Below are 27,232 nucleotides of genomic sequence, written 5' to 3' on the forward strand. Positions count from 1 at the left end.
GAAACAACTAGTAGAACTTGGGAAACAACTAGTAGAACACGGGAAACAACTAGTAGAACTTGGGAAACAACTAGTAGAACTTGGGAAACAACTAGTAGAACACGGGAAACAACTAGCAGAACACGGGAAACAACTAGTAGAACACGGGAAACAACTAGTAGAACATGGGAAACAACTAGTAGAACTTGGGAAACAACTAGTAGAACACGGGAAACAACTAGCAGAACACGGGAAACAACTAGTAGAACACGGGAAACAACTAGTAGAACACGGGAAACAACTAGTAGAACTTGGGAAACAACTAGTAGAACACGGGAAACAACTAGTAGAACTTGGGAAACAACTAGTAGAACTTGGGAAACAACTAGTAGAACACGGGAAACAACTAGTAGAACATGGGAAACAACTAGTAGAACTTGGGAAACAACTAGTAGAACTTGGGAAACAACTAGTAGAACACGGGAAACAACTAGTAGAACATGGGAAACAACTAGTAGAACTTGGGAAACAACTAGTAGAACTTGGGAAACAACTAGTAGAACACGGGAAACAACTAGTAGAACATGGGAAACTAGTAGAACTTGGGAAACAACTAGTAGAACTTGGGAAACAACTAGTAGAACACGGGAAACAACTAGTAGAACATGGGAAACAACTAGTAGAACTTGGGAAACAACTAGTAGAACACGGGAAACAACTAGTAGAACTTGGGAAACAACTAGTAGAACACGGGAAACAACTAGTAGAACTTGGGAAACAACTAGTAGAACACGGGAAACAACTAGTAGAACTTGGGAAACAACTAGTAGAACTTGGGAAACAACTAGTAGAACTTGGGAAACAACTAGTAGAACACGGGAAACAACTAGTAGAACTTGGGAAACAACTAGTAGAACTTGGGAAACAACTAGTAGAACTTGGGAAACAACTAGTAGAACTTGGGAAACAACTAGTAGAACTTGGGAAACAACTAGTAGAACACGGGAAACAACTAGTAGAACTTGGGAAACAACTAGTAGAACTTGGGAAACAACTAGTAGAACACGGGAAACAACTAGTAGAACTTGGGAAACAACTAGTAGAACACGGGAAACAACTAGTAGAACACGGGAAACAACTAGTAGAACACGGGAAACAACTAGCAGAACACGGGAAACAACTAGTAGAACACGGGAAACAACTAGCAGAACACGGGAAACAACTAGCAGAACAGGGGAAACAACTAGTAGAACACGGGAAACAACTAGTAGAACTTGGGAAACAACTAGTAGAACTTGGGAAACAACTAGTAGAACTTGGGAAACAACTAGTAGAACACGGGAAACAACTAGTAGAACTTGGGAAACAACTAGTAGAACTTGGGAAACAACTAGTAGAACACGGGAAACAACTAGTAGAACATGGGAAACAACTAGTAGAACTTGGGAAACAACTAGTAGAACTTGGGAAACAACTAGTAGAACACGGGAAACAACTAGTAGAACATGGGAAACAACTAGTAGAACTTGGGAAACAACTAGTAGAACTTGGGAAACAACTAGTAGAACACGGGAAACAACTAGTAGAACATGGGAAACAACTAGTAGAACTTGGGAAACAACTAGTAGAACACGGGAAACAACTAGTAGAACTTGGGAAACAACTAGTAGAACACGGGAAACAACTAGTAGAACTTGGGAAACAACTAGTAGAACACGGGAAACAACTAGTAGAACTTGGGAAACAACTAGTAGAACACGGGAAACAACTAGTAGAACACGGGAAACAACTAGCAGAACACGGGAAACAACTAGCAGAACAGGGGAAACAACTAGTAGAACACGGGAAACAACTAGCAGAACACGGGAAACAACTAGCAGAACACGGGAAACAACTAGCAGAACAGGGGAAACAACTAGTAGAACACGGGAAACAACTAGCAGAACACGGGAAACAACTAGCAGAACACGGGAAACAACTAGTAGAACACGGGAACACGTCTACAGAGACACCACCTCCGGGGGCTGGAAAACCGGCCGTGTCAGAGAGGACGCGAGCCTCCAGCCCTGTGACTCAGACGCAGAGCAGGGTCCCCGAGAAGCCCTGAGAGACCTGAACTTAGAGGCACGAGGAGGGGAACAGGATGGAGGGTCCCAAACTGCAACGCATCAGAACCAGCCCAGAGAGAATCGGAACCTTGGAACGGAAAGGAGGACGAGGACGTGGCAATCACACCTCTGGGCAAGTGGGAGGGTGGGGGTCTGAGTCTGGGTCCCCAGGTCTCGGGAGGAGGGGGAGGAGGGAGAGGAGGAGGAGGCAGCCAGTTCCATGGAAAGGTCGGTGGGGCTAAGGAGTGGAAAGGCACCCGCCCAGGGAGGCTGTGTGGTTCATACTTGGTATAAAAGATACTCAGTATAGCTGTTACTTGACATTAACAAACATGCTGTATAAAAACAAGTTAGATTCCAATGTGAAGGTGGCAATAACAAAGCAATATTTAAAGAAGGGAGTGGGAGTATCTAACAAAATTTTCATGTTTGTTCTTCAACTCAGATTTCTTCTCCTGACACCTACAGCACTGCTCACGTCAGCCACCGCTTCCAAGGAACAAACAGAAAGCTCCGCCTCCTCCTCCATGTGCACGTTACGGTTACAAAGATTACTAACTACTTAGGAGACAAAGTTTTTCATGGTTTCAAGTTTTATTTTAAAAGATTGTTTCACAACCCTGCACTGATCTGACAGTGTATGTCAGTGATGGCGAACCTATGACACGCGTGTCAGAGGTGACACGCGAACTCATCTTTTTGGTTGATTTTTCTTTGTTAAATGGCGTTTAAATATATAAAATAAATATCAAAAATATAAATGTTTGTTTTACCATGGTTGCAAATATCAAAAAATTTCTATATGTGACACGGCACCAGAGTTAAGTTAGGGTTTTTCAAAACGCTGACACGCCGAGCTCAAAAGGCTCGCCATCACTGGTGTATATGATAGTGTAGAGACACAGAGATAGTCCCAGATCGTGACAACACTGCAAGCGCTCCACTAGCTTTCTCTGGGAAAACCAGGCTGCGTGGCCACCTCACAGAGGGATCCACAGGACAAAAAGCAGCGGCAGGAAAGGACTTTTTTTTTTTTTTTAATGTTTTTATTGATTAGAGAGAGGGGAAGAGAAAGGGAGAGAGAGACAGAAACATCAATGAGAGAGGAACATTGATCGGCTGCCTCCTGCACACCCGCTGCTGGGGATCAAGCCTGAAATCTGGGTATGTGCCCTGACCGGGAATCGAACTGGTGACCTCTTGGTTCATCGGTCAACGCTCAAGCACTGAGCCACACCGGCCGGGCAGGAAAGGACTTTAAAGAGAACAAACAGAAGACCTAACCCTAAGGGGCTGAGCTGACCCTGTCCGTGTGAGGCCCTACCTGGGGGTGGGTAGCACTGTAGCAGCCTCAGAAGTTTGACTGACAGCCAGGGAGCCGGGACAAAGTAGTAAGTGTAATCCTGCAGGTCTGTTGACGCGGAGGTCACAATCTGTAAAACAACACAGGTGTGAGGCACTGCGGGCAGGTGTTCCCAGGAGGAGCCCCCACTGTGGGACCCACACAAAGGCACGCAGGCCCTGGTTCCACAGGTCACACACTAACCAAAACCTGGTCTCATTCAATGTGCTGAGAATGTTTAAGACGCTCCTCTGTACTTGAGAGGTGAAGGGGCGCGGCTGCTCCAGGTTCACACCTGCAGTGCCCGTCTCAGTGGGGCAGCTGCGTGCTGCCGCTCCCGCCTGGGACACACGCCTACGCTGCTGCTGCCTCGCACAGAATTCCACGGCGCCTGCAGAACTCAGTCTTTCCTTTGTGGACCGGGAAGTGAAGGAGGCACAAAAGGGAGGCCTCTGGTCCCTCAGAAGGGAGCAGCTGGTGTCCTGACCCCAGCCCCACACCCCCATGTCTCCCAAGCGTACACCCTGCCATGAGCCCGTCGAGGGTGGGGGACCCGCCTCCTTTACTCGCAGTCGCAGCACAGCCCTGGCAGGGCAGACACTCATCAACCCTCCGAACACCCGACTGTCCCCAAGACACTGTCCCCACTCCCACAGCCCAGCACTGGGGAGGTCAGGTAGCCTCAGCCCCCAGAGCTCCCGGGGGTGACACGAAGTCATAAAGAGGCGGCTGTGGCGCATTCACCCGGCATCAAGTGAATGAAAAGCACACAGAACAAACGTAATCCCACAAGGGTGACCAGAACAGGTCAAACCCATGAGAACATGTGCTGCTCGAACATTTCTATAAAATCAAACCGCGCAGGGCCGTGAGGACAGGCTGGGCCCCGCCCGCTGGGTGAGAGGGGCTGGCAGGCTCTGCTCCAGCACCTTCCCACACAGACAGCGCTCAACGGCCTCAAGGTCGAAAGGAAGCGCACCAATTACTAAGCAGCTTTTCACTCTTGAATTTACAAACCGTGCCAAATACCCTGCATTCTAAAAACTAAACTAATATATCAATTGCATCAAATAACTGAGCCCAAACCCGCCCTGAGTTCCGTCCCTGCCCACAGACTCACTCTGCTTAGTCGGGAGACGGCCAGAGAGACGGAGGTTTTAAACTCTTCCGGGTTCTTCTGAGCTAAGGTGGTGATGAGGCTCGTGGCAGCAGTGACCACGCCCTGAAAGGAAAATGCAGGCACGCTACGCATTCCGGTTCCACTCAAAATACTGGCAGCTGTTAATCCTCTCGTGTTAAACCCATCCTCCAGATACAACTTTAAATAAACTAAGAGCAACAAACCGGCAGCCCACGGCCACCTCCGGCCGACTGGCTGGGCCCACGGTATTTCTGAAGGTGGACATGGCACATGCAGGTGGTGGTCTTTATGCAGTTTTTCTTGCAAACCACGCAGTTCCCACACTCCAGCTCCCCCGCCAGGGCGGGGCAGCAGAGGGCAGCCCCCATCCTTGCACGCCCAGCCGCCTGCCTAGATGTGGACTGTGCCGCAGGCATTATCTGCAGCCTCACTTGAATCTTCATGACCCAAAAGTGAGGAGTGGAACTGAAAAAGCCCATTCGGCCCTTTTTGAAAGTGGCCCGGGCTGCATCTCTGCCACCAACTGGGTGGCCCCTAAAGCACCACCAGGCCCAACGCCCTCCCCCTGCGGGACCTTCCCAGCACAACTTGTGGGCTTGGTTCTCCCGGAAGATCTAAGTAAAGAAGTTCCCTCACAAATATAAACACATCAAGACAAAATGAACAACACTTCCCGGTGAAGATGCGCCCAAACCAGCTCAGGAAGCTCCCTTGGCATCAGGTGCTCCCCTGCTCTACCCCACCCCAACCCGGACTCTGGGACAGAGAGCGGGAGAAGTCAGCGCCCTGCGACCTCATCGGAGCCTCGCTGTGCGGGCTCGGCTTTCCGGGGAGAGAGAGGGCTGCACAGAAGAGGTGCGCTAACTGCCTGCCTATCGGTCCTTGGCGGCAAGGTAAGTGCCAAAGACTCCCCAGGCCAGACAGAGAGCTTTCACCAACTCCGTGTGACGGGCAGGCTCTGCCAGGCCAGTGTCTGGGCCTGGTTCCCCTACAAGCCCACCAACAAGAGCTGGTTGGGCCCCTGAGCCCTGGTACAGGGTCTGGCTCTCCCTGTGTCCCTGCGTCCCTGCGTCCCTGCAGAAAGGGAGGCGTAGGCCAGCGCCCGCTGCACGGCAGTCTACTGTGACGGACACAGGACTGGGAGGGGCACCCCTGCTCACACAGACCCCCAGGCTCTGAGCCCTGTGGCCGCAGGAGCTCCCCTGAGGAGGCAGCAGTGACGACCGCCAGAAAGCCACGAACCTGAACGACAGCGTCTACAGAGCACCATGCCCCAGGAAGCCGTGCTGCGCACCCTGCCCCTCCTGCCCTCTGCCTCCTCCGTATGCCACCTGGGCTCTGGGATGGCAGAGGCCCCAGGCCCCAGCTCTAAGCCTCTGAACCTCAGTTTCCTCATCTGCAAAGCTGAGAAAGCCCCACTGCCTCATGGGGTCCCCCTGAGCGGCGACCTGTGACCTGAAGCCTCCCAGCCCAGCCTCCAGCACTGCTTCCCACATGCCTGGGCAGAGTCTGACCCTGAGTGACCCGGTGGGAGCCGGGTGCATGGCTGGTACCGGAAGCCGAATCCCCACACCTCCTGCCAGCGCCCCCCGACCCCCACCCCAAGTCTGCTGGCAGACGCCCAGCTCCATCCTGAGGAAGGGCTGCCTCTGTCCAGACACAAGCCTTTCCAGTGGGCGCGGGGAGTGGTGTAGGGACAGCTCACCGGCTGCCACGCCACAGCAAGCTCTCACCTCGGAATCTCCATGCAATGACTGTTTCTAATTTGATTTTTAAGGTAGATTTCTCTTCTGGAAAAATTGTAGTAACCAGCCAACATACTCACACCCTCTACTCAGCAGGAAAATCTGTTTCCCTTGAAGTCTGATTCTCTCATTTATGCAACAGAATTCAGGCAAAAGAAGGCCACTCTGTCCCTCACCTGCTCCTACTTGACCTTGCCTCCCATGTGCTGTCCCCACACGCCCCTCCCGTGTGGAGGTCTGACCACAGGCACTGGATCGCTCTACACCCCCCGTCCTGTCCACACACGGCACGCCCTCGCTGAACAGGCTGACCTCTGCTTGCTGCCTGCACCCAGCCTGCAGGTGGTTCCCCAACGCCGAGTTCCAGGTGAGCCAGAGACCACGTCCGACTCATCACCCAGGCAGGGGGCTCACAGGCCCGACGGGAGCGCTGTGTGCCGCCCTGACACGGGGCAGCCGCGTCGCGGTGGCTATTCCTGCGGAGGTTACGGGGGAGGGTTCATCCAGAGGCGCTTACCAAGTGCTGGTCGTTGAGGAGGTGCACCACTCGGGATGCCCAGTCACCCGTGGGGACCAGGTGGGGAGACGTCCGGTACAGACGCAGCAGGCATAGGGCGGCGCTTTGCTTCGCGCTGTCCATGGTGTCTCTGAAAGACAACCCAGCGGTCACGGACAACACAGCCAGCACGGCCTGGAGCTGCGAGAACACCCACCCCAGCAGAACCGAGCCAGAGGCCCGCCAGTGGGCCGGCTGGAAGGACACGCAGAGTAGGGCTTCAGCCTCAGGGAGGGGTCTGCTCTAAAGAGCTGCCTCGGGACTTCACTCCAACACACTGCGGGAAAGAGCCCTCTCCCAAGACTCAGCCTAGCGCCCAGCTGCTGCAGGTGGCCCTGGCTGTGCTGGTAGTCAGGTCACGATCCTCTCATTGTTTGCACTTGACCTTAGCCAAAAGGCCGAGAAGCGATCTCTTTCATTGTTTGAAGAACGCTGTTTTGGTCAACCTGAAGATTTCCTCCCATCTCCAAAACCACCGCCAGGCGCCCGCCCAGCGTCGTCCACCCACCCGCCTGCCTGCCCCCAGCACTGAGAGACAGGGCCAGCGGCTCCAATGCCTGCGCCTCTCATGTGGCTGCGGTGAAAAGCCCGGCTTTGGGCTGGGGAGCACCGGGAGGCTAGGTGGGACCCCTGCAGACACCTTGCGGGGAGGGAGGGTCTATCCTGGTAGGAATGTTGGCTGAAGGCACAGAATGTTCGTTCCCAGCACTGTCTATGCCCCTCCCCCACACCCCAGCCCAATCTGCTCCAGGCGCACCAGGGAGCGCTCCAGGGTGGGCCGCACACCAGCCAGCTGGTGAGGCATGGAGGGAAGAGAGTTTGGGGGCTGTCTTTACTATTCGCCTCCCTTTTGGCTTTCTCATCCCTGAGGGCCTGGAGGGCGGGGAGCTGGACTGGACTCCTCCTGACGTCTAACCAGCACCTCGTCTCCGCTACGTAATCTTCAGAGACGAGCTCGTCCTGTGAAGTCTCTAGGTAGCTGCATAGCTGACTGACTGAGAGGCATTTTCCAACAAGTGGCAGGACACATACCCAGCCACAAGGATCTTGGGGATCTCCCCTGCGAAGGCCTCGGCCATCTCCCGGCTGCCCACGTTGGCGATGCAGTGCAGGGCCAAGCCCATGAAGGTGGGGTTCCGGCTGGCCAGGTCATTCTTGATGGCGTTGTTGATCAGGCGGATCAGTTCGCTGTTGGAGTTCACCAGCACCGAGATGAAGAGGTACCCCTGGGTGGGAGGACAAGAGAGCAGAGAGCTCCTAACCACCCCGTCCACGTGGGCCGGAGGCACCAGCACATCCCGCGTGTTCCCGAGGGCCCGCGCTGCGCTAAGACATGCTATGCAGGACTCGTGGGCAGGGGGCGGGGTGGGGGGTGGCGGGAGCCACTTCTGTTACGGAGGCTAAGTCTCTGCTTCTGGCCCTGCAGGGGGAAGTCCTGCAAGAGGAACCTGAGAGGCAGTCAGATGCCCACGGGAATCAGACACCTTGGCCTGGCCTTCCCCCGAGTCCCACTGCCTCTGCATCGTGATGGGTGAGTAACCCAGACTCACTGCCGTCCTGAGAGGGAAGGCGCTTGCCTCGACTGTAACTAAAATCACTGGGTGACTTCCAGAACCCAGCTGATGGCTGTCCCCTCTTGAATCTGTCTCTGTGCTCCAGCTCCCCCTCTCCACCCAGGCCAAACTCCAGCCCGTGTCACCCCAAGTCCACCTGCTCCCCAGGCAGCGGGACGTGATTCCTCCACACTGGTCTCGAGGGGAGGCCCATGAGAGCCCTGCACCCTCCAGTCCCCCTGAGCGGCACTCACGATCTGCTTCTCCGTGTATCTGTTGGAGCTCAGCAGGTTCACGGCCTCCATGTGCCCAAAGTCAATGTCGTGGCCCAGGAGGAAGATGAAGAGCAACTTGCAGACGTACTTCTTTTTACTGTAGCCATCAAGAGCCTTGTCACCTAGGAAGGGAAGCTGAGAGCTTAACCGAGGAGCAAGGCAGGCAGCAAGGAGTGGCCTGTGGCACAGGCAGTGGCCCCACCAGACGCACGCCGGCCCTGTGCTGGGCACAAATGGCACCTCGGCACTGGGCGCAGACGCACCTGGCACTGTGCAGGGTCCCCTCTGAACTCGAGAGCGACACTAACACTTCCTGCCTTGGCACCCCACACGTGTTCTGCACCGCCAGGGGCTCTGCCCCACTGCTCCCAGCGACAGGCCTGGGAACAAAAGCCCTGCTCACGCCACACAGCCCACATGTCCATCTCCATCAAGAAAGTGTATGCGGCCCTAGCTGGTTTGGCTCAGTGGGTAGAGCATCGGCCTGAGGACTGAAGGGTCCTGGGTTCAATTCTAGTCAAGAGCACATGCCCTGGTTGTGGGCTCGATCCCCAGTGTGGGGTGTGCAGAAGGCAGCTGATCCATGATTCTCCCTCATCATTGATGTTTCTCTCTCTCCTTCTCCCTTCCTCCCTGAAATCAATAAAAATATATTTTAAAAAAAAGAAAGAGTATGCGCTGGCTCCACCAGCATCCCCCCAAATACTCCAGCACCTGCTCCCCACCCCCCAGGAGCAAGGGCCAAGCTGCAGTGTGCCCAGCATCCTGGCAGCCGCCCCAGGGCACACGGGGCCTGCTCCTCACTCCGCAGGAGCCCCAGTCCACTCCCAACTGCAGAACTTGTCATCAGCCACCGGTCAGCTCCACAGGCTCCCTGGTGCTCGGCCCAGGGCAGCATCCCCTACGCGCCCCCCTCACCATCCCAGTGGTGGTGCTGGAGAGACAGCTGAGGGCTCCTTCAAGCCCGGAGGCCACTGCCTCCTGCGTCTCAGCATCACCTTACAGCACTCAGTGTTCCTCACAGTGGGCGCCCTGTGGCCCTCAGTGAGGCTTTTCTCCTGACTGCCCAGTCTAAGACAGGCCTCAAATGCTAGTTTCAGTTAAATGGTCTTTAATTCCAGCAATCCCAAAATGTCAAATCGAGGCTTTCTGAGCTGTAAACGGGGACGATGAGAGTGACAGCCATGTCCCTGGCTTACCAAGAGGGTGGATGGCCACAAACCAGAGGCATCCTGTCTGTGCCCCGCGGCCTGTCCACTTGTCAGAGGCCCGTGCCCCGGCGGCCCTTGCAGAAGCCGGACACTGCACGGCTGAGCGGCGCCGGGAGAGTGAGCCGACAGCACAGGCTCACAGGGACGAGGAAGGGAAGCAGAAGCGGGCTCAGGACAGGTGTTTCCTTTCCTGCCTCTCAGAACCCCGAGTCTCTCTCCAACTAGGCCTGCCGTTACACCACCCACGGAGCTCTCCAGGGGGCCCTGCAGGTCTCAGTTCTAGAATTTCCATTTGGTCTTATTTCAAAATCTGCTGTTCCCTTTCACACTTCCCGAGTCTCCTGCTGAGATGTTCAGGTTTGTTGATGACTTTTTTCGAGGGGTGAGCCTTGTTCCTGCTGCCTCTGCTGCTCTGGCCACGCCTTCAGGATTCCTTTCCCTCCTCTGCACTCCACGCTGGCGGCTGGCGGTGACCTCGTCCTCGGAGAGCTCGCTGCAGGAACCCCAGGCAGCGCTGTAATAGCATCTCCCCAGACAGGGCTGTTTCTCTCACCTTCACCAAGTCGCGGTGATCTGGCAGGGTGATCTGGCAGGGTGGCTCACGTACAGGTCACTGCTGCCTGAGGGCATTGCCTGGGGGTCCCCGTTGACAGTGGAAGGCGCCTCCACTTTGGGTGGCTCTGGCTTTTTCCCCTCTAGCCAGGGTTGCTCACATTGGGGCCATACTGTGCCCCGAAGGTGTTCAGCAGTCTCCTGGCCTCCGCCCACTAGATGGCAGCAGCACCCTCCCACCCCAAGACGTGATGGCCAAAAATGTCTCCAGACTTTGCCCAGTGCCCCTGGAGGGCAAAGTCACCTGGTTGATAACTACCCTGGAGATTTGCTTCCTGCCGGTCTCTGGCTCACAGCTCTCAGCTCTCGAGGCGAGGCAAGGCGAGGCGCACAGGCGGCAGCACTCCCTGTGGGCCCCCACCTCTTAGAAAGGCCCAGCCTCGCTGCCCTTTTCCTCGAGGAGGCTCTCCAGACTGTGTCCATGCTATGGTCTTTTTAGGCTGTTTTCAGGCGAAGGGTTGGTCTGGGCCACAGTGGCTCCCAAGCACCTGAGCCGTGGCTGCTGCAGAGGGTGGGCTCCGAGGCACCCCCCCACCCGCCCCGCCCGGTGCCGGAGCCTCAGTGGGAGTCTGAACCACGCAGGGTTCTCCTTGCCCACCGGTTCACGCTGCAGGGGGGCTTCAGGTGTGCCGCTGGGTCAAATGCATGAAAGCTCACTGCCTTCCCTTCCGTCTTTACCGTGAGTCCTGGGACATTTGCGCATGTCTGCGTGTGACCTGCACAGTATTTCTAGGGACAGCACGGATCTAGACCATCTAACCTGCCATAAGGGGTGCAAGTCCCCAGAGCACACTCTGCAGACAGGGCTGGTGTTCTCATGTTTGCTACTAGTCAGGGCGCACACGAGCTCAGTTAACACCAACTGGTTAACCGACAGGGGGCAGCCTCCTCTCTACGCAGGCGGCTGGGCTTAGAGAGGCGTGAAGGCGGAGGAAACAATACAATCCTGTTGTCCCAAAGCATCTGTATGGATGGCTGGGAGAGTCACCATCTGAGGGGCCAGGGACTTTCCATAACAACATGATTAACAGGTATCAGGACTCCCGTCCTAAACAGGCGTCTATGTGCGTCCACACGCAGGCCATCTGGGCAGCAGGCATGGCCCTCCCTTCAGTGGTGAGCTGACTGGCCTGCTGGCGGTCTGCCTTCCTGGGCTTTCCAGCCACGACTAAGTGATGGCGTGGCGAGGGACTCCCTGTTCCCATGTTCCCACCCAATGCCTGGCTCCACGGTGCAGACGGACACTGTCACATCTCCCCCTGCTGCCTCCCGCCCTCACCCGCCGGCCTCCCCCTGCACTTTCACTAGTCCTGCGATCTCATCGAGGGTCTGCTCACGGACAACCCACCAAGGGCATCAGTGTCCCATTTACAGCTCGGAAAAGAGGCACCAAGAGTTAAGGGACTTGACAAGGTGACACAGCTCCGAAGCCTCAGAGCAGAGACCTTGCCACCAGTGACAGTCCCTCCCTTCAGGAAGCAGTGGGAGTCGTCAGTGCCACCCCAGAGACGCACAGGAGGCCGGTGAGCACAGAGCTGCTCCACAGCGTCTGTCACCTGGGAAATGCCAATTAAGACGACGGGACAGCTCTGCACACCCACCCGTAGGCCAGAATCCAGCACTGACACCCCCAGTGCGGGGCGGGCGCGGGGCAGCGGGATGGCTCTGTGCTGGGGACGCAGATGGTGCAGACGCCTGGCCAGGCAGGTGGTGGTTTCTCGCCGTCGGACCCAGCAATTGTGCTCCTTGGTATTTACCCAAAGGAGCTGAAAATTCACGCCACAAACAGCCTGCACATGGATGCTTACAGCCGCTTTATCATCACCGCCAAGGCCTGGAGCACCCGCGATGGCCTCCGGGGCGATGGGTAAATAAATGGGGCCCATCGGACATGGGATGGTATTCAGCGCTATAAAGAAATGTGCTATCAGGTCAGGAAAAGACCCGGAGGGAACTTAGATGCATGTGACTGAGTGACAGAGGCCGTGACAGAAGCCGTCTGTGACTCCGACTCTGATGCCCTGGAAAAGGTGGAGCTGTGGGGGCGGAGCAGCTCGGGGCTGCCGGGGTGGGCACAGGGCTGTCAGGGCAGCAGTACTAAAAGGTGGACACATCTGTCCAAACCCACAGAATGTCCAACAGCACGATGAGCCCTGATGCTCTGTGGGCTCTGGGTGCTGTGACGGGCAGTGCAGGCTCCTGACTGAAAGGAAGTCACCGTCTGGTGGGGACGTGGATGGGGGGAGGCAGGTGTACCTGGGAAATCTCTGTACTGTCCTCTTAATTTTGCTGGGAGCATAAACTGCTTTGAAAAAATGAAGTCTTAATAAAAAAAGATAAATAAAAAAATTTTAAGCAATGAAAGTTACAGACATCTCCCTCATAAATACACACATAAGCAAACCATCTCACATGCTCTCAGGAGCTCCATGGACCGAGAGCAGCCTTGGGCCCGGCTGGAAGTATCACAGCTCGGTACTCCCCTGGGGTCAGTGGGCACCCTCGTCAGCAATTCCTGAGCCCCGCTAGCTTCCCCATCACCTGGCAGCACAGTACTCCCCCAGGGTCAGCGGGCACCTCAGTCAGTAACCCCCGAGCCCCACTAGCTTCCCCATCACCTGGCAGCACAGGGAGCACCGCCAAGCAATCCTGTCTCCTATGCCGGGTTCCTGGGTTGGCCCCAGCCCGCCTGTACCACGGTCCCTGGGCGACGCCAGTCAGGCTCCAAAGTCTCCCAGAGACTGGACCCAGGCCCCCAACCTGTTAAGTTGACTGAAAACTAAGGCTTACAGGCTTAAGGCTCCGCACGTCCTTAAAGCTGAAAATCGACACCACTTCCTCAAGATGAGGTGGGTGCTCGGGGAAGTGTGTCCCCACAACCTGAGTGGGTCAGGTAGCGTCATCAACACGGCAGAACACGCTTTGGCAGGGGAAGTGCTCGGATCGCTTGACAGAATTCCAAACGAGGAACCAGTGGCCTCGGATGCAGGTCTTCATCTGAGGCTCCCACTCCGAGCCCATGCGGGGTCTGCGGGGTCGGCAGGCTCGCATGCTTGGGGCACGGATGAGCGTCCCCCCAGCCCCGGAAAGAGCTAGGGGCCTGGGAAGGGGCCACGCTGTCTGGTCGACTACACAAACGTCTAACAGGTCGAGAATAACCAGGGGCCTGGCTTCAAACACGCTTAGCTTCTAACAGCATGAGAGCAACAGTACTAACACCTGAGCTTTGGTTTGAAGTGGAAAAAAAGACTGAGTCCCTCCTCCTAAGTGTACATTAGAGCATTTCACAGAAGGGCTCCCACACGCTTACCTTTAAATTTTGACCGAATGTTTGCCAGCTCCTTATTTATTCTCTTTATTTCTGCTTCTTTACTTTTGCCTAAAAAAGAACACAAATATGTTTCTTTAACTGCCTTCTCCACACACACCGTTCCCTGGTGAGACGGACACGGAACGTTAAAGGCAGAATCGCTGCTTTCAGAAGCCTGACGAGCAAAGCAAGCTGCCTCGACCAGGGCCAGTGGCAGCGGGGCCGGGCCTCGGGTCCAGGCGGGCAAGCTCCTGAATGCCAGCGTTCATTCACCTTTCCCCCTTTCGGAGCGGGAAGCGCGCAAACACCTGCCGGGCTTTTTCCAGCTCATCGTTTGCCCGCAGCGTGCCTGACGGTGCAGGCCATGTTCAAGGTATGAACTTCGCCTACTGATGAAGCCCACCAACCTACACACGCTGAGCTCGCCGCCTGTGCGCCTGTGAGGTGCGGGGATTCTCCAGGACACAGTGGCCGTCGAGCTCTGCCTCCACCCTGGCCTCCTGCTAGGTTGGCCTTAATTCAACAAACACATGCGTGCCTTCACAGCCTGCATGGAGTGTGGACAAAGCACTGTGCACAGGAGGGCACGCATGTGTGTGCGCCTCTGTGCACCTCTGTGTGCCACTGTGTATGTACCTGTGTGTGCCTGTGTGTACCTGTGTGCCTCGGTGTGCATGCCTATGTGTACGTGCCTTTGTGTATGCCTGTGTGCCTCTGTGTGCATGGCTATGTCTGTGTGCCTCTGTGTGTACCTCTGTGTACCTATGCATGTACCTGTGTGTGCATGTGTGTGCCTGTGTGTACCTGTGTGCCTCGGTGCACCTGTGTGTGCCTATGTGCGTGCCTGTGTGCCTCTGTGTGTGCCTGTGTGTACCTGTGTGCCTCAGTGCACCTGTGTGTGTGCCTATGTGTGTACCTGTGTGCCTCGCTATGTCTGTATGCCACTGTGTGTGCCTGTGTGCACCTCTGTGTGCCTCTGTGTATGTACCTGTGTGTGCCTGTGTGTACCCGTGTGCGGGCCTGCGGGCCTCTGTGTGCATGCCTATGTCTGTGTGCCTCTGTGTGTGCCAGTGTGCACCTGTGTGCACACTATGTGTGCCATGTGTGCATGTGCACCTCTGAGTTCTTCTATGTGTGCGCCTGTGTATGCCTCTGTGTGCTCCTGTGCGCATCTGTGTCTGTGTGTGCCTGTGTGTGTGTGCTTCTCACAGGTGCACGGGAATCTGTGTCGTGCTTCTCTCTGGTATGTCCACTAACTGGGCTGTCACCTCCATGCCCTCTTCTCATGGTGGCAATAGCAGCATGAGGATCAGGAGGACCAGCTCACAAACATGAGCCTGTAACTGGATGGTTTCTCTCCCTTTAGTCCAGACAGCAAGGCTACTCCCAAGTGTCAAACCCTGCAAGCGCCCGAGGGGAATTCCAGGGGAGCAAAGAGCTACACTGGTCACAGGCAGCGCTCCAAGGGGAGGCGGAGAAGGAAGCCCAGTGTGGCAGGGTGACTGGCAACCCACAGATCGACACATGGAATCACAGCGTTAGGAGGCCACCATCCCGCGGGCAAAGGCAGCCTGGGCACGGCCAGTGGGCTTCAGGGCGCCAGCGCAGGCTCACTCCAGCTGCTCTCCTCCCAGACAGAGGGCTCACACAACTAGGCCACCCACACTATTGGGAGTGGCCCCAGCAGGAAGCTCATATTTTCAGATAAAGAACTTGCTCTGGGGAGGCACGGGCTTTACTGCCCTCCGCGGACTTCAGGAATCAACTGGCACTGGGCCAGGCCTCACCAGGCTTGCCGTCTGACCTCTGAGCCACCCCGCACCATCTCTATCTCAAATGTGGCAGGTCGGTCGGCCGCTGAAGACGCCAAGCTCATAACAGGCATCCCAGGATGGACTTGGGCTCTGCTGGCTAATGAGTAACCTGGACTAGCCGCAACCTCTGCCCAAAACAAGCCACCCGTGCGCCCAGCAAGCAGCGGAGAATGCAGCCTGGGCACGGGATTGTTAACAGCTCCTGGGGTTTCTGAACAGCCGTCCCGCTAGCCAATGCTTCCTCCTGATTTGCGCTGAACCAGCCAACAGACCGTCTCATATCCTGGAAGCACCGAGGGCAGGAGCCTATCACCCAGGTTAAAGTACTAAGTCTGAAATTTACAGTAAAGTTTGGTCTAAAGAAAGACTTAATCTTTGTATAAAATGAATTCACTGAGTACATCAAAAGCCCTAACTGACCAAAAAGGGCGTTTATGAAGGAAGATATTGCTAACATTATACTGACGGCGGGCAGCACAGTGGTCAACAGAGCAAACTCTGCAACTGAGCCAGGACACACCGCCCGCCTGGTCTCGGGCGGCACTGACCCTGGGCACCAACGCCACGCTCTGTGCCTCGGCTGCTCCATCAGTGGGCGTGAGGAGGACCCAGCAGAACAAGCAAAAAGCACACGCCAAGTGGTGGCACAGGGCACTCACCTTTCCCGGAAAGCGCCAGAAACGGGCCTTGGAGCAGATTCCCCAACTGGACTAACTGCTCTCCGAGTCAGAGGGCTCATGCCAGAGGCGAGGCCACGCTCCACCCCGACCCATGCCCGGGCTCTCATCGGCTGTGCTGGGACATACATCACACGACCCGCTCACTCAAAGCACACGGTTCACGGGCTTTGGGACATTCAGAGCCGTGTCTCCACCACGCTCAGTCCTGTAAAAAGTGCGTCAAACCAGGGAGAGCAGGCCCGGCAGCAGCGCCCAGCAGCCCCTCGGCTCTCCCAGGCCCGGCTGCACCCCCCCACCCCTGAAAGTCTCCCAGGGTCCTGAGGGCTCCTTTCACCTCGCTGGTTCATGGCAGAAAGGACCAATGCGCTGTCCCTTTGCTGAAGAACTTCGCATTATGTGGACATGCCACACCCTCTGTGACGGACGGGGCCATTTCCCCTCTCTGGCTGCTATGAATAACGTGGCTATGGCCGTTCATGGGCCAGTTTCTGTGAACACGTTCTCGTTTCTCTTGGGTGGACACACCCGGGAGCAGCACTGCTGGGCCACACGGTCACTGTGTTTCCCGTTTGAGGGGTGACAGCTGCTCTCCCGAAGGGCGGCCCCGTTCTCCACACTTGTCACTGCGGTCCCTCCAGCACCGTCATCCCGGTGGGGGAAGCCGCATCTCATCGTGGTTTTGATCTGCATTTGCCTGATGGCTTTTAATGTGCTCACTGGATATTTGTGTGTCTACTTTCAAGAAACAAATTCAAATACTTTGTCCACTTTTTAATTCAATATTCTGAATACAGCCCTTTCAAATACTTTCATCCTTGGGTTGTCTCTTCATGTTTTTGGCTTTGAGGAAGTCAAGGCACCCTTCTTGTCACTTGTCCTCTGTCACATCTAAGAAGTCATTCCCCAACCTCACAAAGACTTACTCCTGTTCCTGTCCCTCAGCTTCTGCACTGGGCTGACATCCTGAGTCAACTCTGAGTGTGCTGTGGGGCAGGGTCATTCCAGCCTTTCGCATGTGGTTTACACAGTCACGCCAGCACCATTGGCTTAAAAAACCACTCTTTTCTCCACCAGATTGCCTTGGCACTCTGGTCAAAAATCAACTGACTGAGCCCGGCTGGCATGGCTCAGTGGTTGAGCGTCAACCCATGAACCAGGTCAGGGTTCAATTCCAGGTCAGGGCACATGCCTGGGTTGTGGGCTCAATCCCCAGTGTGAGGCATGCAGGAGGCAGCCGATCCATGATTCTCTCTCATCAATGTTTCTATCTCTCTCCCCCTCTTCCTTCCTCTCTGAAATCAATAAAAATATATTTTAACAAAATTAACTGATCAAAATGTAAAGGTTTTTTTTTTCTTTTTTAATTTTTTTTCTTTATTGATTAAGGTATTACATATGTGTCCTTATCCCCCCATTGCCCCCACCCCACCCCTATTTATGCCCTCACCCCCTGGTGTCTGTGTCCATTGGTTAGGCCTATATGCCTGCATACAAGTCTCTTGGTTGATCTCTCCCCCTTACCCCCACCCTCCCCTACCTTCCCTCTGAGGTTTGACAGTCTGATCGATGCTTCTCTGTCTCTGGATCTGTTTTTGTTCATCAGTTTATGTTGTTCATTATATTCCACAAATGAGTGAGATCATGTGGTATTTATCTTTCTCTGACTGGCTTATTTCGCTTAGCATAATGCTCTCCAGTTCCATCCATGCTGTTGCAAATGGTAAGAACTCCTTTTTTACCACAGCGTGTATTCCATTGTGTAGATGTACCACAGTTTTCTAATCCACTCATCTGCTGATGGGCACTTAGGCTGTTTCCAAATCTTACTATTGTAAATTGTGCTACAGTGAACATAGGGGTGCATATATCCTTTCTGATTGGTGTTTCTGGTTTCTTGGGATATAGTCCTAGAAGTGGGATCACAGGGTCAAATGGGAGTCCCATTTTTAGTTTTTTGAGGAAACTCCATACTGTCTTCCATAGTGGCTGCACCAGTCTGCATTCCCACCAGCAGTGCACAAGTGTTCCTTTTTCTCCACATCCTCTCCAGCACTTGTCGTTTGTTGATTTGTTGATGACAGCCATTCTGACAGGTGTGAGATGGTACCGCATTGTCGTTTTGATTTGCATATCTCGATGCTTAGTGACTTGGAGCACGTGCTAAGGTTTATTTCTGTACTCGCAATCCTCTCCCATCAATCCCTGTGTCCTTGCACCAGGAACAGCCTCCCGGACACTGCACTGAGGCTGAACATCTGCATTCCCAGAGAAGCTGGCCTCTGGTCTTCCGGCTGCAATGTCTCTTTCTGGCTTTGGTACTGGGGACACTGGCCTCCCAGGATGAGCGGGGAAGCGTTCTCTCCTCTCCTATTTTTCAAAGTTTGTAAAGATCGGAACTGGCCATTGAAGTGTTTGGTAGAATGCCTGCATGAAGCCATCTGGGCCAGCGTTTGTTCTTGTGGAAAGTTCTTAAATTAATAATTCAATCTCTTTCTTCATTATCAGCCTGTTCAGATTTATTTTTCTTTAGTCAGTTTCGTTTATGTCTTTCCAGGAATTTCTCCATCTTATTTAAGTTAGCTAATTTTTGGCACACAATTACTATTCATGGTACTCCATTACACTCCTTTTTATTTCTGCAAATTCACTAATAAAGTCCCTTTTCTCTTCTGATTTTAGTCATCTAAGCCTTTTCTCTCTTCTCTTGGTCAGTTTGGGTCTATTTTTATTTTCATTCATCTCAAAGTGTTTTTAATCTCCCTTCTTTGCCCCACTGGTTATATCGGAGGCTGTTTAATGTCCACGTTTGGGAATGTCCTCCTAGCTTCTCACTCTTCCTGTGGTTGCAGAATAGACTTCGTGTGCGTTCAGCTGTGAAATGTGTTGAGACTCTGAGGCCCAGCGTCTGGCCTATCCCGCAGGGCACTCCTGTGCACTGAGAGGACGTGTCTTCTCTCCTTGGGAAGGGGAGAGTCTGTGGGTGTCTGGGAGGCCAGCTGGCCTCCAGTGTGTGAGTCTTCCACTGACTGCTAACCTGTCTAAATGTGGTACCGATTTCTGAAAATAGGGGGTTAAGGTCTCCCACCATCACCAGATTGTCTATTGCTCCCTTCTCCATGTATATAGGGGCTGTTATTAGGTGTAGATATGCCTATAACCTCCTCAAGGGGTTGACCCTTAATCATTATAAAATGTTCTTCTAGCCTGGCTGGCATGGCTCAGTGGTTGAGCATCAACCTATGAACCAGGAGGTCACAGTTTGCTTCCCCATCAGGGCACATGCCCAGGTTGTGGGCTCGATCCCCATTGGGAAGCATGCAGAAGGCAGCCAATCCAAGATTCTCTCTCATCACTGATGTCTCTCTCTCTCTCCCCCTCCCACTCTAAAATTAATAAAAATACATTTAAAAAGTAAAATAAAATGTTCTTCTATGTCCCTAAAAATAATTTTTGCCCTAAAGTCTATTTTTTCTGATATTAACACAGCTGCTCGGCTCTCTTCTGGTATCTTTTATTTGTGTCTTTTAATCTATAGTGCTTCTTGAACACAGTATATAGTTGGATCATGTGTTTTTTAAATCCATTCTGCCAATCTCTGCTCTTTAATCCACACAGCGCCTCTGAGCTCCTCCCCTGGCCACCTGTCAGAAGCCTCGCCCATCCTTCCTCCGCGTGACTGCTCCACCCCCACCACCTCCACTGTCACCAACACCTCTTGTCTAGACTGTAGCAGCCTCCCCTTCCACTCGGCCTCCCTGACTACTCCCTGCAGAGAAGCCAAGCATCCTTTACGTGTAATCAGGCTGTCGCTCCCTCGGAGAAGCGCAGGCTCGCTGTCAGGCCTCAGAGCCCAGCAGTCTGACTCCGTGTCTGCCCCGCCCCCACCCCCGCACTCCAACTGCACTGGCCCCACATCCTGAGCAGACCCAGCTCTTCGCCACCCAGTTTCTCCGCTCAGGAGGTGGTCCCAGGCAGCACTCCTCAGAGGCCTCCTGGGGTCCCTCGTCCTGTCCACCAGGAAGCACGTTCTAAAAGACGTTTCTATTTTTAAAGGTTGAAGTTCAGAGTCTAAAGTAACTCTGGCAATTTAGATATCCAAACTCCTCTGGTGACTCATGACCAACAGCAGTGGCGATCGATCCTGGGTAACCACAAAGAAACTCCCACTCCCTGCATCCCGTTACCGGCAAGCCGCTGCTGGCCGCCCAGATGGCGTGTAGGAGACAAGCCTCTCGGCGCCCACCTCCGCGCTCTGAGTCCCGGGTTTCAGAGACCACACTCCCCCACAGGAGCAGGCCCCGCTCTGCGCAGCGGGAAACGAGGCCTCCGTGTGCTTGCTTCAGGTAAGACCCAGAGAAAATGCCCCAGAACCCCACGTTCTCTTTAAAATTCCGTTAGAGCCGAAACCGGTTTGGCTCAGTGGATAGAGCGTCGGCCTGCGGACTGAAAGGTCCCAGGTTCGATTCCGGTCAAGGGCATGTACCTGGGTTGCAGGCACATCTCCAGTGGGAGATGTGCAGGAGGCAGCTGGTCGATGTTTCTCTCTCATCGATGTTTCTGACTCTCTATCTCTCTCCCTTCCTCTCTGTGAAAAATCAATAAAATATATTTTTTTAAAAAAATAAAATAAAATAAAATTCCGTTAGAAACAAGCTCTACAATGAGAACTGCTGTCCAAATTAGATTGAATCAAAGGTGTTATTACTTCATTTAAAACTAAAAAGTACAAAAAGTTAAATTATTCTTTCACAGGGCCTTCTCTCACGCAGTGATTACTCCAAAGTATAAGTAATGGCCTCATGGTCATGAAGGCATGTGTGCGTGCACGTGTGTGCGTGCACGTGTGTGTGTGTGTGTGTGTATAATATAGAAAATTAGTCAAAACCATATTTAAAAGGAGAAGACTGTATCACAACTTTGGACACTGGACAGAGCTGGTCATGCGATAAGTGGCTCAGCCTAACAGAGCAACTGGGACCCAGCTGCCTGCGGGGGGAAGAGGGGCCGGACAGAGACCTGAAGGGATGGGGACCTGGAGGTGCCAGGTGCCTGAGAAGCAGCGTCAGGAGCAGGGGCCGGACGTCCATGAAAGGAGCAGGTCCCACCGCAGACCCTGAGCCAGGCCCCACCCCAACCCCAGCAGGAACACAGGCGTGCCAAGCCCAGTGAGACCGGGTGCTGGGCTGGGCGCAAGGCAGCACCAGGGAAAGCTCGCTGCATGCGGGCTCGCTGATGGAGACACCCCTCGAGAACAGCAGCGGGCTTACCCACCTCCCTCCAACCAGGCGAGACGGGGGCTGCTCCGAAGATGGCTGCAGGGACCCTCCGCTGGCACCGTGCCGGGAGCCCTGCCCATGCTGGCCATGCTGGCACCTATTAGTGGACAGACACCCACCAACAGGCGTCCAGAAGGGCCTCCGCATGAGCCAGAGACCACAACAAGCCTGAGAGAGGGTCCCCACAGAGGCCATGAGAGGAGGACACTCCAAACAGCCAGCACTCTGACAAGAACAAGAGGAGACATGGCTTTAAGGGCCAGATGCCACGGAAGAAGGAGCCTCGGGCCATAAGGAAGCCCTCGAATTCAAAGTGAGAGCAGAAATCCAAAATCCAAAACCAGGGCCAGAGGACCAAGCTGAGAGCCACAGGAATCAGAGTACCACAAAGACAGAGGAATGAGAAATGAGAGAAAACGTTCAGAAAATGTAAGGCAAGAGGCCCGAATTTCTACTATTAGCAGATTACTGAACAAGAGCAGGTAAAAGGAAATTGTCAAAAAACAACCCAAACCCAGAGCACGAGTTTCCAGAGTGAGTGTGGCCACCCTGGCCACAGCGTCCTCGCATCCAGATCACTGGGCCAGGGAGAGCCACTCCCAGCCTGGACTTCTACCCCAGCCAATCAAGTGTGAACGTAATAAATACTTTCAAAAATGCAAAATCTCAAAACTGTTTCAGCTCCTGCATCGTCTTTCTCAGCTGCACCAGGACATGCACCCCCACTGAGTACAGACGCACACAGGCCCAGAGCACAGACAACTGGGTCCCCAAAGAAAAGGTCCAGCCAGAAGCGAGACCCTCCACAGTGCCAGAAGTCCCAGAGCAGCCCATCCAGCAGGGCGTGCCCACCAGGGTGGGGACTGAGGCTGCCTGGCTGTCCCCCCACACAGAGGCTGTCACAGTCACGTCCCAAAACGGGGGCTGCAGGGCAACAGGTGCCTCAAAAAGTAACCAAGCAAAGGCAATAGCTAACTCCAAGAAATTAAAAGTTGAGCCCTTCTTGGCTGAGAAGAGTATTTTCGGACACGAATTAAATGCTATTCATTAATACGATCAAATGCTGCAACGTATCAGAGCAGCGGGGGGCCTTTTCCTGCCAAGGGCCATTTGGATAGTTGTAACATCACTCACAGGCCACACAAAATTATCAGCTTACACATGAGCCTGCTATATAACGTCCACCATGTCATTAACTCCCCCAAGGCCTTGGCCGGGCCAGACCCGATGGTTTGCGGACCTGCTACAGCCCCCGGCCGGGTGTTCCCCACACCTGCATCAGAGAACGGGAGAAGGAAGCTCAGGTAAGTTACAGCCTCATCTTCCACGGCACGAAACCAATATACAATGATTAGGGGACACTCATCGGCCATATGAACATGTAACTTAGAATTGGTAAGCAATCACATCTTAAAGATGAGAGAAGAAAGGGCTATAAAAGGAGAAAGACTGACTCTGAGGGCCAGGATGGGACGAGTCAACTGCTTAAACTACCTTCTCAGATTTTAAATTTTTTAAAACATTTAATTGGGGACAAGACTACAACAACAAAAGGACAAAAATGCGTACAACTGGGAAGACCTGCCCAGTTACTACTAGAGCACGCCTCTCCCCACCCAGGGAGGAGCGCCACCCTTCGTGATAAATACTCCGGCACATGACACCCACCACTGCCAACCATGGCTCCTCAGGTGGTCTGGTCCGCACCCCAGCCCCTCCAACAGTCACCCCCGCACACTCCAATGCAGGCGTCCCACCAGCCCCGACCTCTCAGCTCCTCCACCAGGTGCAAACTCCCAACACCCACTGCCCCCAGGACCCACGACCCACTGTCTCTCCCTCCTGTCCTCAGCCGCTCTTGGCCAGCTTCAGCCCCGCACATAATCAGCCCGACCCTCCTCCTCCAGCACTACACCTGCTTAGCAAACCCCTCCCTGCCAAACGCAGCCCTTGGCCAGCTGGCACCTGAGCCTGCACAGCGAGGCGCCTGGGAACCCACACCCCCAGTCGCCAGGCTGGCCTCACACCTGCAGCCAGGGAGGCCCACCAGCTCGCCTATCTGCTTCTCCTCCACCTCCAGCGTCTCGCCCCTTACTGGCAGCTGGGACCCTGCTCCCTCCTCCCACCTCCACCTGCCCCTCTGCCTCTCTCACCCCTCCACTTCCTCCTGGCCCTTCTCCTCATCAGCCTGCAAACAGGCTCTAGTCCCCCACTTCCCAGGAGTCCTCACCTTTCTCACCTGGTTCAGACCTCCTGACTCACCTCCTACTTTCCCTCCCCTCCCCTGCCCTCAACACGGCGGCCATGAGAGGACCCTTCTGAGGCTAAGCCCCCCTGCTCACCCTCCACTGGCTCCTGCAAGCCCCGCCACCCAGCTCTCTCCCAACTCCTGCTGCAGCCACACTGGCCTCCCTACCCAGCGGCCAGCACTGCAGGGCCCGACACACCCCTTTCCCTCCTTTGTTTCCTCTGAATGTCGTTTGTAAGGTCCCCTGTGACACTGTTCACTTTCCTTTCCTCACTCAATGTAAGACACGTGAGGGTATCCTTGCTGCTTCGCTGTGTGTAAAACCGCTCAGTAAGCTTGTTGAAGAGTGAATTAACCTTAAGGCAAGGATCCTGTGAGTTACCTGCCAGGGCAACAGGAGCCCTGCAGAGGTGACTAAAGCAGGGAGTCAGCTGGTCTCCTGGGCGTGGGCCGCGGCCTGCTCTAATCAGATGAGCCCTTACCTACAGGGAACTCTGCCTGGAGGCAGCGGATGTGGCTGATGTGTCAGAAATCCATGGCTTGAAGGGGGTTCACTGGAGGGGCCTCGGGGCCTGAGAAGGAATGTGGCCAGTCTGCCGCTGGGAGCAGGGACTGGGCGGAAGCCACACCCAAGTCTCCAGAGGGACGGGCTCACAGACACCGGTGAGACCGAAGGCAAGGTCCTGCTGGGCCCAGTGGGCGGCTCCCACCGGCACTACAGAGCGCAGCGCTGCCTGGTTTGCTGCTGGGGCCATAGGGAGCCACACCCTGTGCCCTCAGCGGTCAGCAGCTCCTCTTTCCTCTACAGCAGCGTTCTCAACCTTGGCTGCACGTTAGAATCACCTGGGGATCTTTTTAAAATCCTGATTTCTGGGCCTCATACTCCGGAAATTCTGTTTCTTTGTTACTAATGTTGTGGCCCCTCCCCATAACAAAGAAACAGAATTTCCGGAGGATGAGGCCCGGAAATCAGGATTTTAAAAATTCTCCGGTGATTCTCATGTGCAGCCAAGGTCGAGAACCACTGCGCTACAGCAAAACTCAGTGCGGTGAGACTCCCGGTTCCCAGTCATCCCCATGGTTCTCCCACATCAGGTTCTCCAGCTCAGTCCTCCCCGACCCACCCACTGGCCCCTCCGGCAGAACTAGCCCAGCACTGGGGTTCCGGGAGACGTGGGTCTCCATGGGCTCTACCACCTCCTAGGCAGGCAGTCAGGTGGCCTTAGGCTCCTGCGCCTCAGTTTCCCCGTCCGTAGAGAGGAGAACCAAATACTAATGTCAAGTGTCCCATGCAGCTCAGGTGCATACATGAAGGACTGGTGCCGGGAGCACACCTGCCCACAGGAAGGAGACGTGTGGCAGTGTGACCACCTGGTGGTGACCCGCACTCACGCCACAGTGACCGCCTGTCTCCTCTCTAACACCAGCCCAGACGCTCCTCAGAAGCCAGTGTAACCATAGGACTGACCCTCCCACCTCAGGCAACGACAAACCTGCACAGACGAGATGAAACGGTGGTTTCCGCCCTGGACGGTGGCTCAGTGGTTAGAGCATGCAGCGGGTAACTGATTGATCTTTCTTTCATTGATATTTCTGTCTCTCTAACCCTCTCCCTTTTCTCTAAAAATCAATTTTTGAAAAGAGAGAGAGAAAACTACAGAACTGTATTTTTCAAGAACAATAAATGCAATTCAAAAATGTTCCAAAATAGTCATTTTCTCGCTATGATTCTCTATTGGCTATTTTAAAAGACATTCAACATCAATTCAGTGTTGTTTTTAGTGCTTTCTAAGCTGCTCTCTCAACCACATCCCATGGAGGAGGGCTGGCCACAGAAAATGCAAACCTAAACCCCCTACGCAGCCTCAGGGGGCTAAGTGCTCCAGGCACCCTCTCCGAGTACAGCCTTGGTCGCTTTAAAATCCCAGAAGGATTTTAAAGTAAGAAAAGCACCCGACAGGACGAAACAAACACCAGGCGGCCCACGGGGATGCTGGCCACCCGCAGGCACACCTCACGGCCGTGGGAAGGAAGGTCAGCGTCCCAACTCCGAGGACCAGGACGGAGCACCACCCACCTCACTGGGCTGAGACCTCAGGCTCTGCAGGCCCCAGTAGGCAAAGGTGGGAGAGGGGACTGAACCAGGGGCTGTCCGCACCCCTGGGGGAGTGTGACCACAGCCAGCAGCTCTGAGGCGCCGGAGGCTGAGGGAGCTCCACCGAATGCGCGGGGAGAGGGTCTCGGCCTCACGGCCAAGGCGATCCTCTCCATCTGGGGCCCAGGATGGGTGTGGACACATCCCTGCCCTTCTTTGTTTCTTTTTAAAAAAAATTTTTTTGAGAGAGAGGAAGGGGGAGAGTGAGAGAGAAAGGAACGCTGACTTGTTTTTGTGCTGATTCACGCATCCATTGGTTGCTTCTTGTATGTGCCCTAACCCACTGAGCCACCCGACCAGGCCTCCCTGCCCTTCTCCAATCTGCAGCACCCACCCCCACAGAAGAGGCACTGGACCCACCCAGCAGCTCCCTGACCCACTGCCTACACTCTCATTACTGGGTGACGGTGCCCCACCTCGCTCCTCTCTGCCAACAACGCTGAAGGAAAACGATGAAGGGTTGGCAGGAAGTGATGTGTGGAGGCAGGTGGGACCAGCGTCAACGGCATCGGTGGGCACGGCAGCACGTTGGGCAAGGCTAGGACTCGTCTCCCTTTCCCCCACGTGCCCCTCACTGTCGCCACACTCGGGTCCTCTTCCTAACTCAGTCTCCGGTGGAGAACAGGCCACTTCCTGCCTCTGGGCCGACCCTCCAGCCCCTGCACCGCAGCACAGGAGCCCGTTCTAGCTCAGCCTCAGCGCCCACCTCCACGGGGAGCACCGGCTTGAACTTCTGGCCAGAAATTCTCCTCAACACGACGGCACATGCTGCATCTCATGACATTTCAGCCATGTCAGCTTTCACACCGAAGTCGGGAAGACGGGAAAAAGGCGAACACAGGATCGGCAGGCACGTACAGCTTTGCCATCGAGTCTTGGCCACCTGTTGCCCTCTGTTTGCCTGTGAGTAGCATCCGTTCATGTGAAGATGGGAACCTCCGTTAACTTGCTCCATGCCCCGCCCTCTGTGGCTGACTGCTCCCCCCCTCCCCGCCCCCCGGGTTCACGATGAAGCCTACCGCTCTTCGGTCAGGTCTGACCGTGCTGACCACTGGATGGGGTAGGAGGGGCTACCAGTTGTGAGCAAACTACGGCCCGCGGGCTGGATTTGGCCCGTTTGAAATGAAGAAAACTATTGAAAAAAAAGACCATACCCTTTTATGTAATGATGTTTACTTTGAATTTATATTAGTTCACACAAACACTCCATCCATGCTTTTGTTCCGG

At 54.5% G+C, this 27,232-nt stretch overlaps 1 protein-coding gene across 2 annotated transcripts in view; it reads right to left on the reverse strand.

Annotated features, from left to right (window-relative positions):
* AP2A2 (adaptor related protein complex 2 subunit alpha 2) overlaps nucleotides 1-27,232 on the reverse strand; it is a 48,874-nt gene that overhangs the window by 15,988 nt on the left and 5,654 nt on the right. For both annotated transcript variants that reach the window (XM_059710681.1, XM_059710680.1), the window contains exons 2-7: nucleotides 13,833-13,901; nucleotides 8,679-8,821; nucleotides 7,904-8,097; nucleotides 6,833-6,962; nucleotides 4,550-4,651; nucleotides 3,412-3,520 (exon numbers count right to left, since the gene is read on the reverse strand). In XM_059710681.1, the coding sequence (XP_059566664.1) occupies nucleotides 3,412-3,520; nucleotides 4,550-4,651; nucleotides 6,833-6,962; nucleotides 7,904-8,097; nucleotides 8,679-8,821; nucleotides 13,833-13,901 (747 nt within the window). The remainder of the gene's footprint in view (nucleotides 1-3,411; nucleotides 3,521-4,549; nucleotides 4,652-6,832; nucleotides 6,963-7,903; nucleotides 8,098-8,678; nucleotides 8,822-13,832; nucleotides 13,902-27,232) is intronic.

The sequence above is a fragment of the Myotis daubentonii genome, chromosome 9 (assembly GCF_963259705.1).
Source record: "Myotis daubentonii chromosome 9, mMyoDau2.1, whole genome shotgun sequence".
NCBI classification, from domain to species: domain Eukaryota; kingdom Metazoa; phylum Chordata; class Mammalia; order Chiroptera; family Vespertilionidae; genus Myotis; species Myotis daubentonii.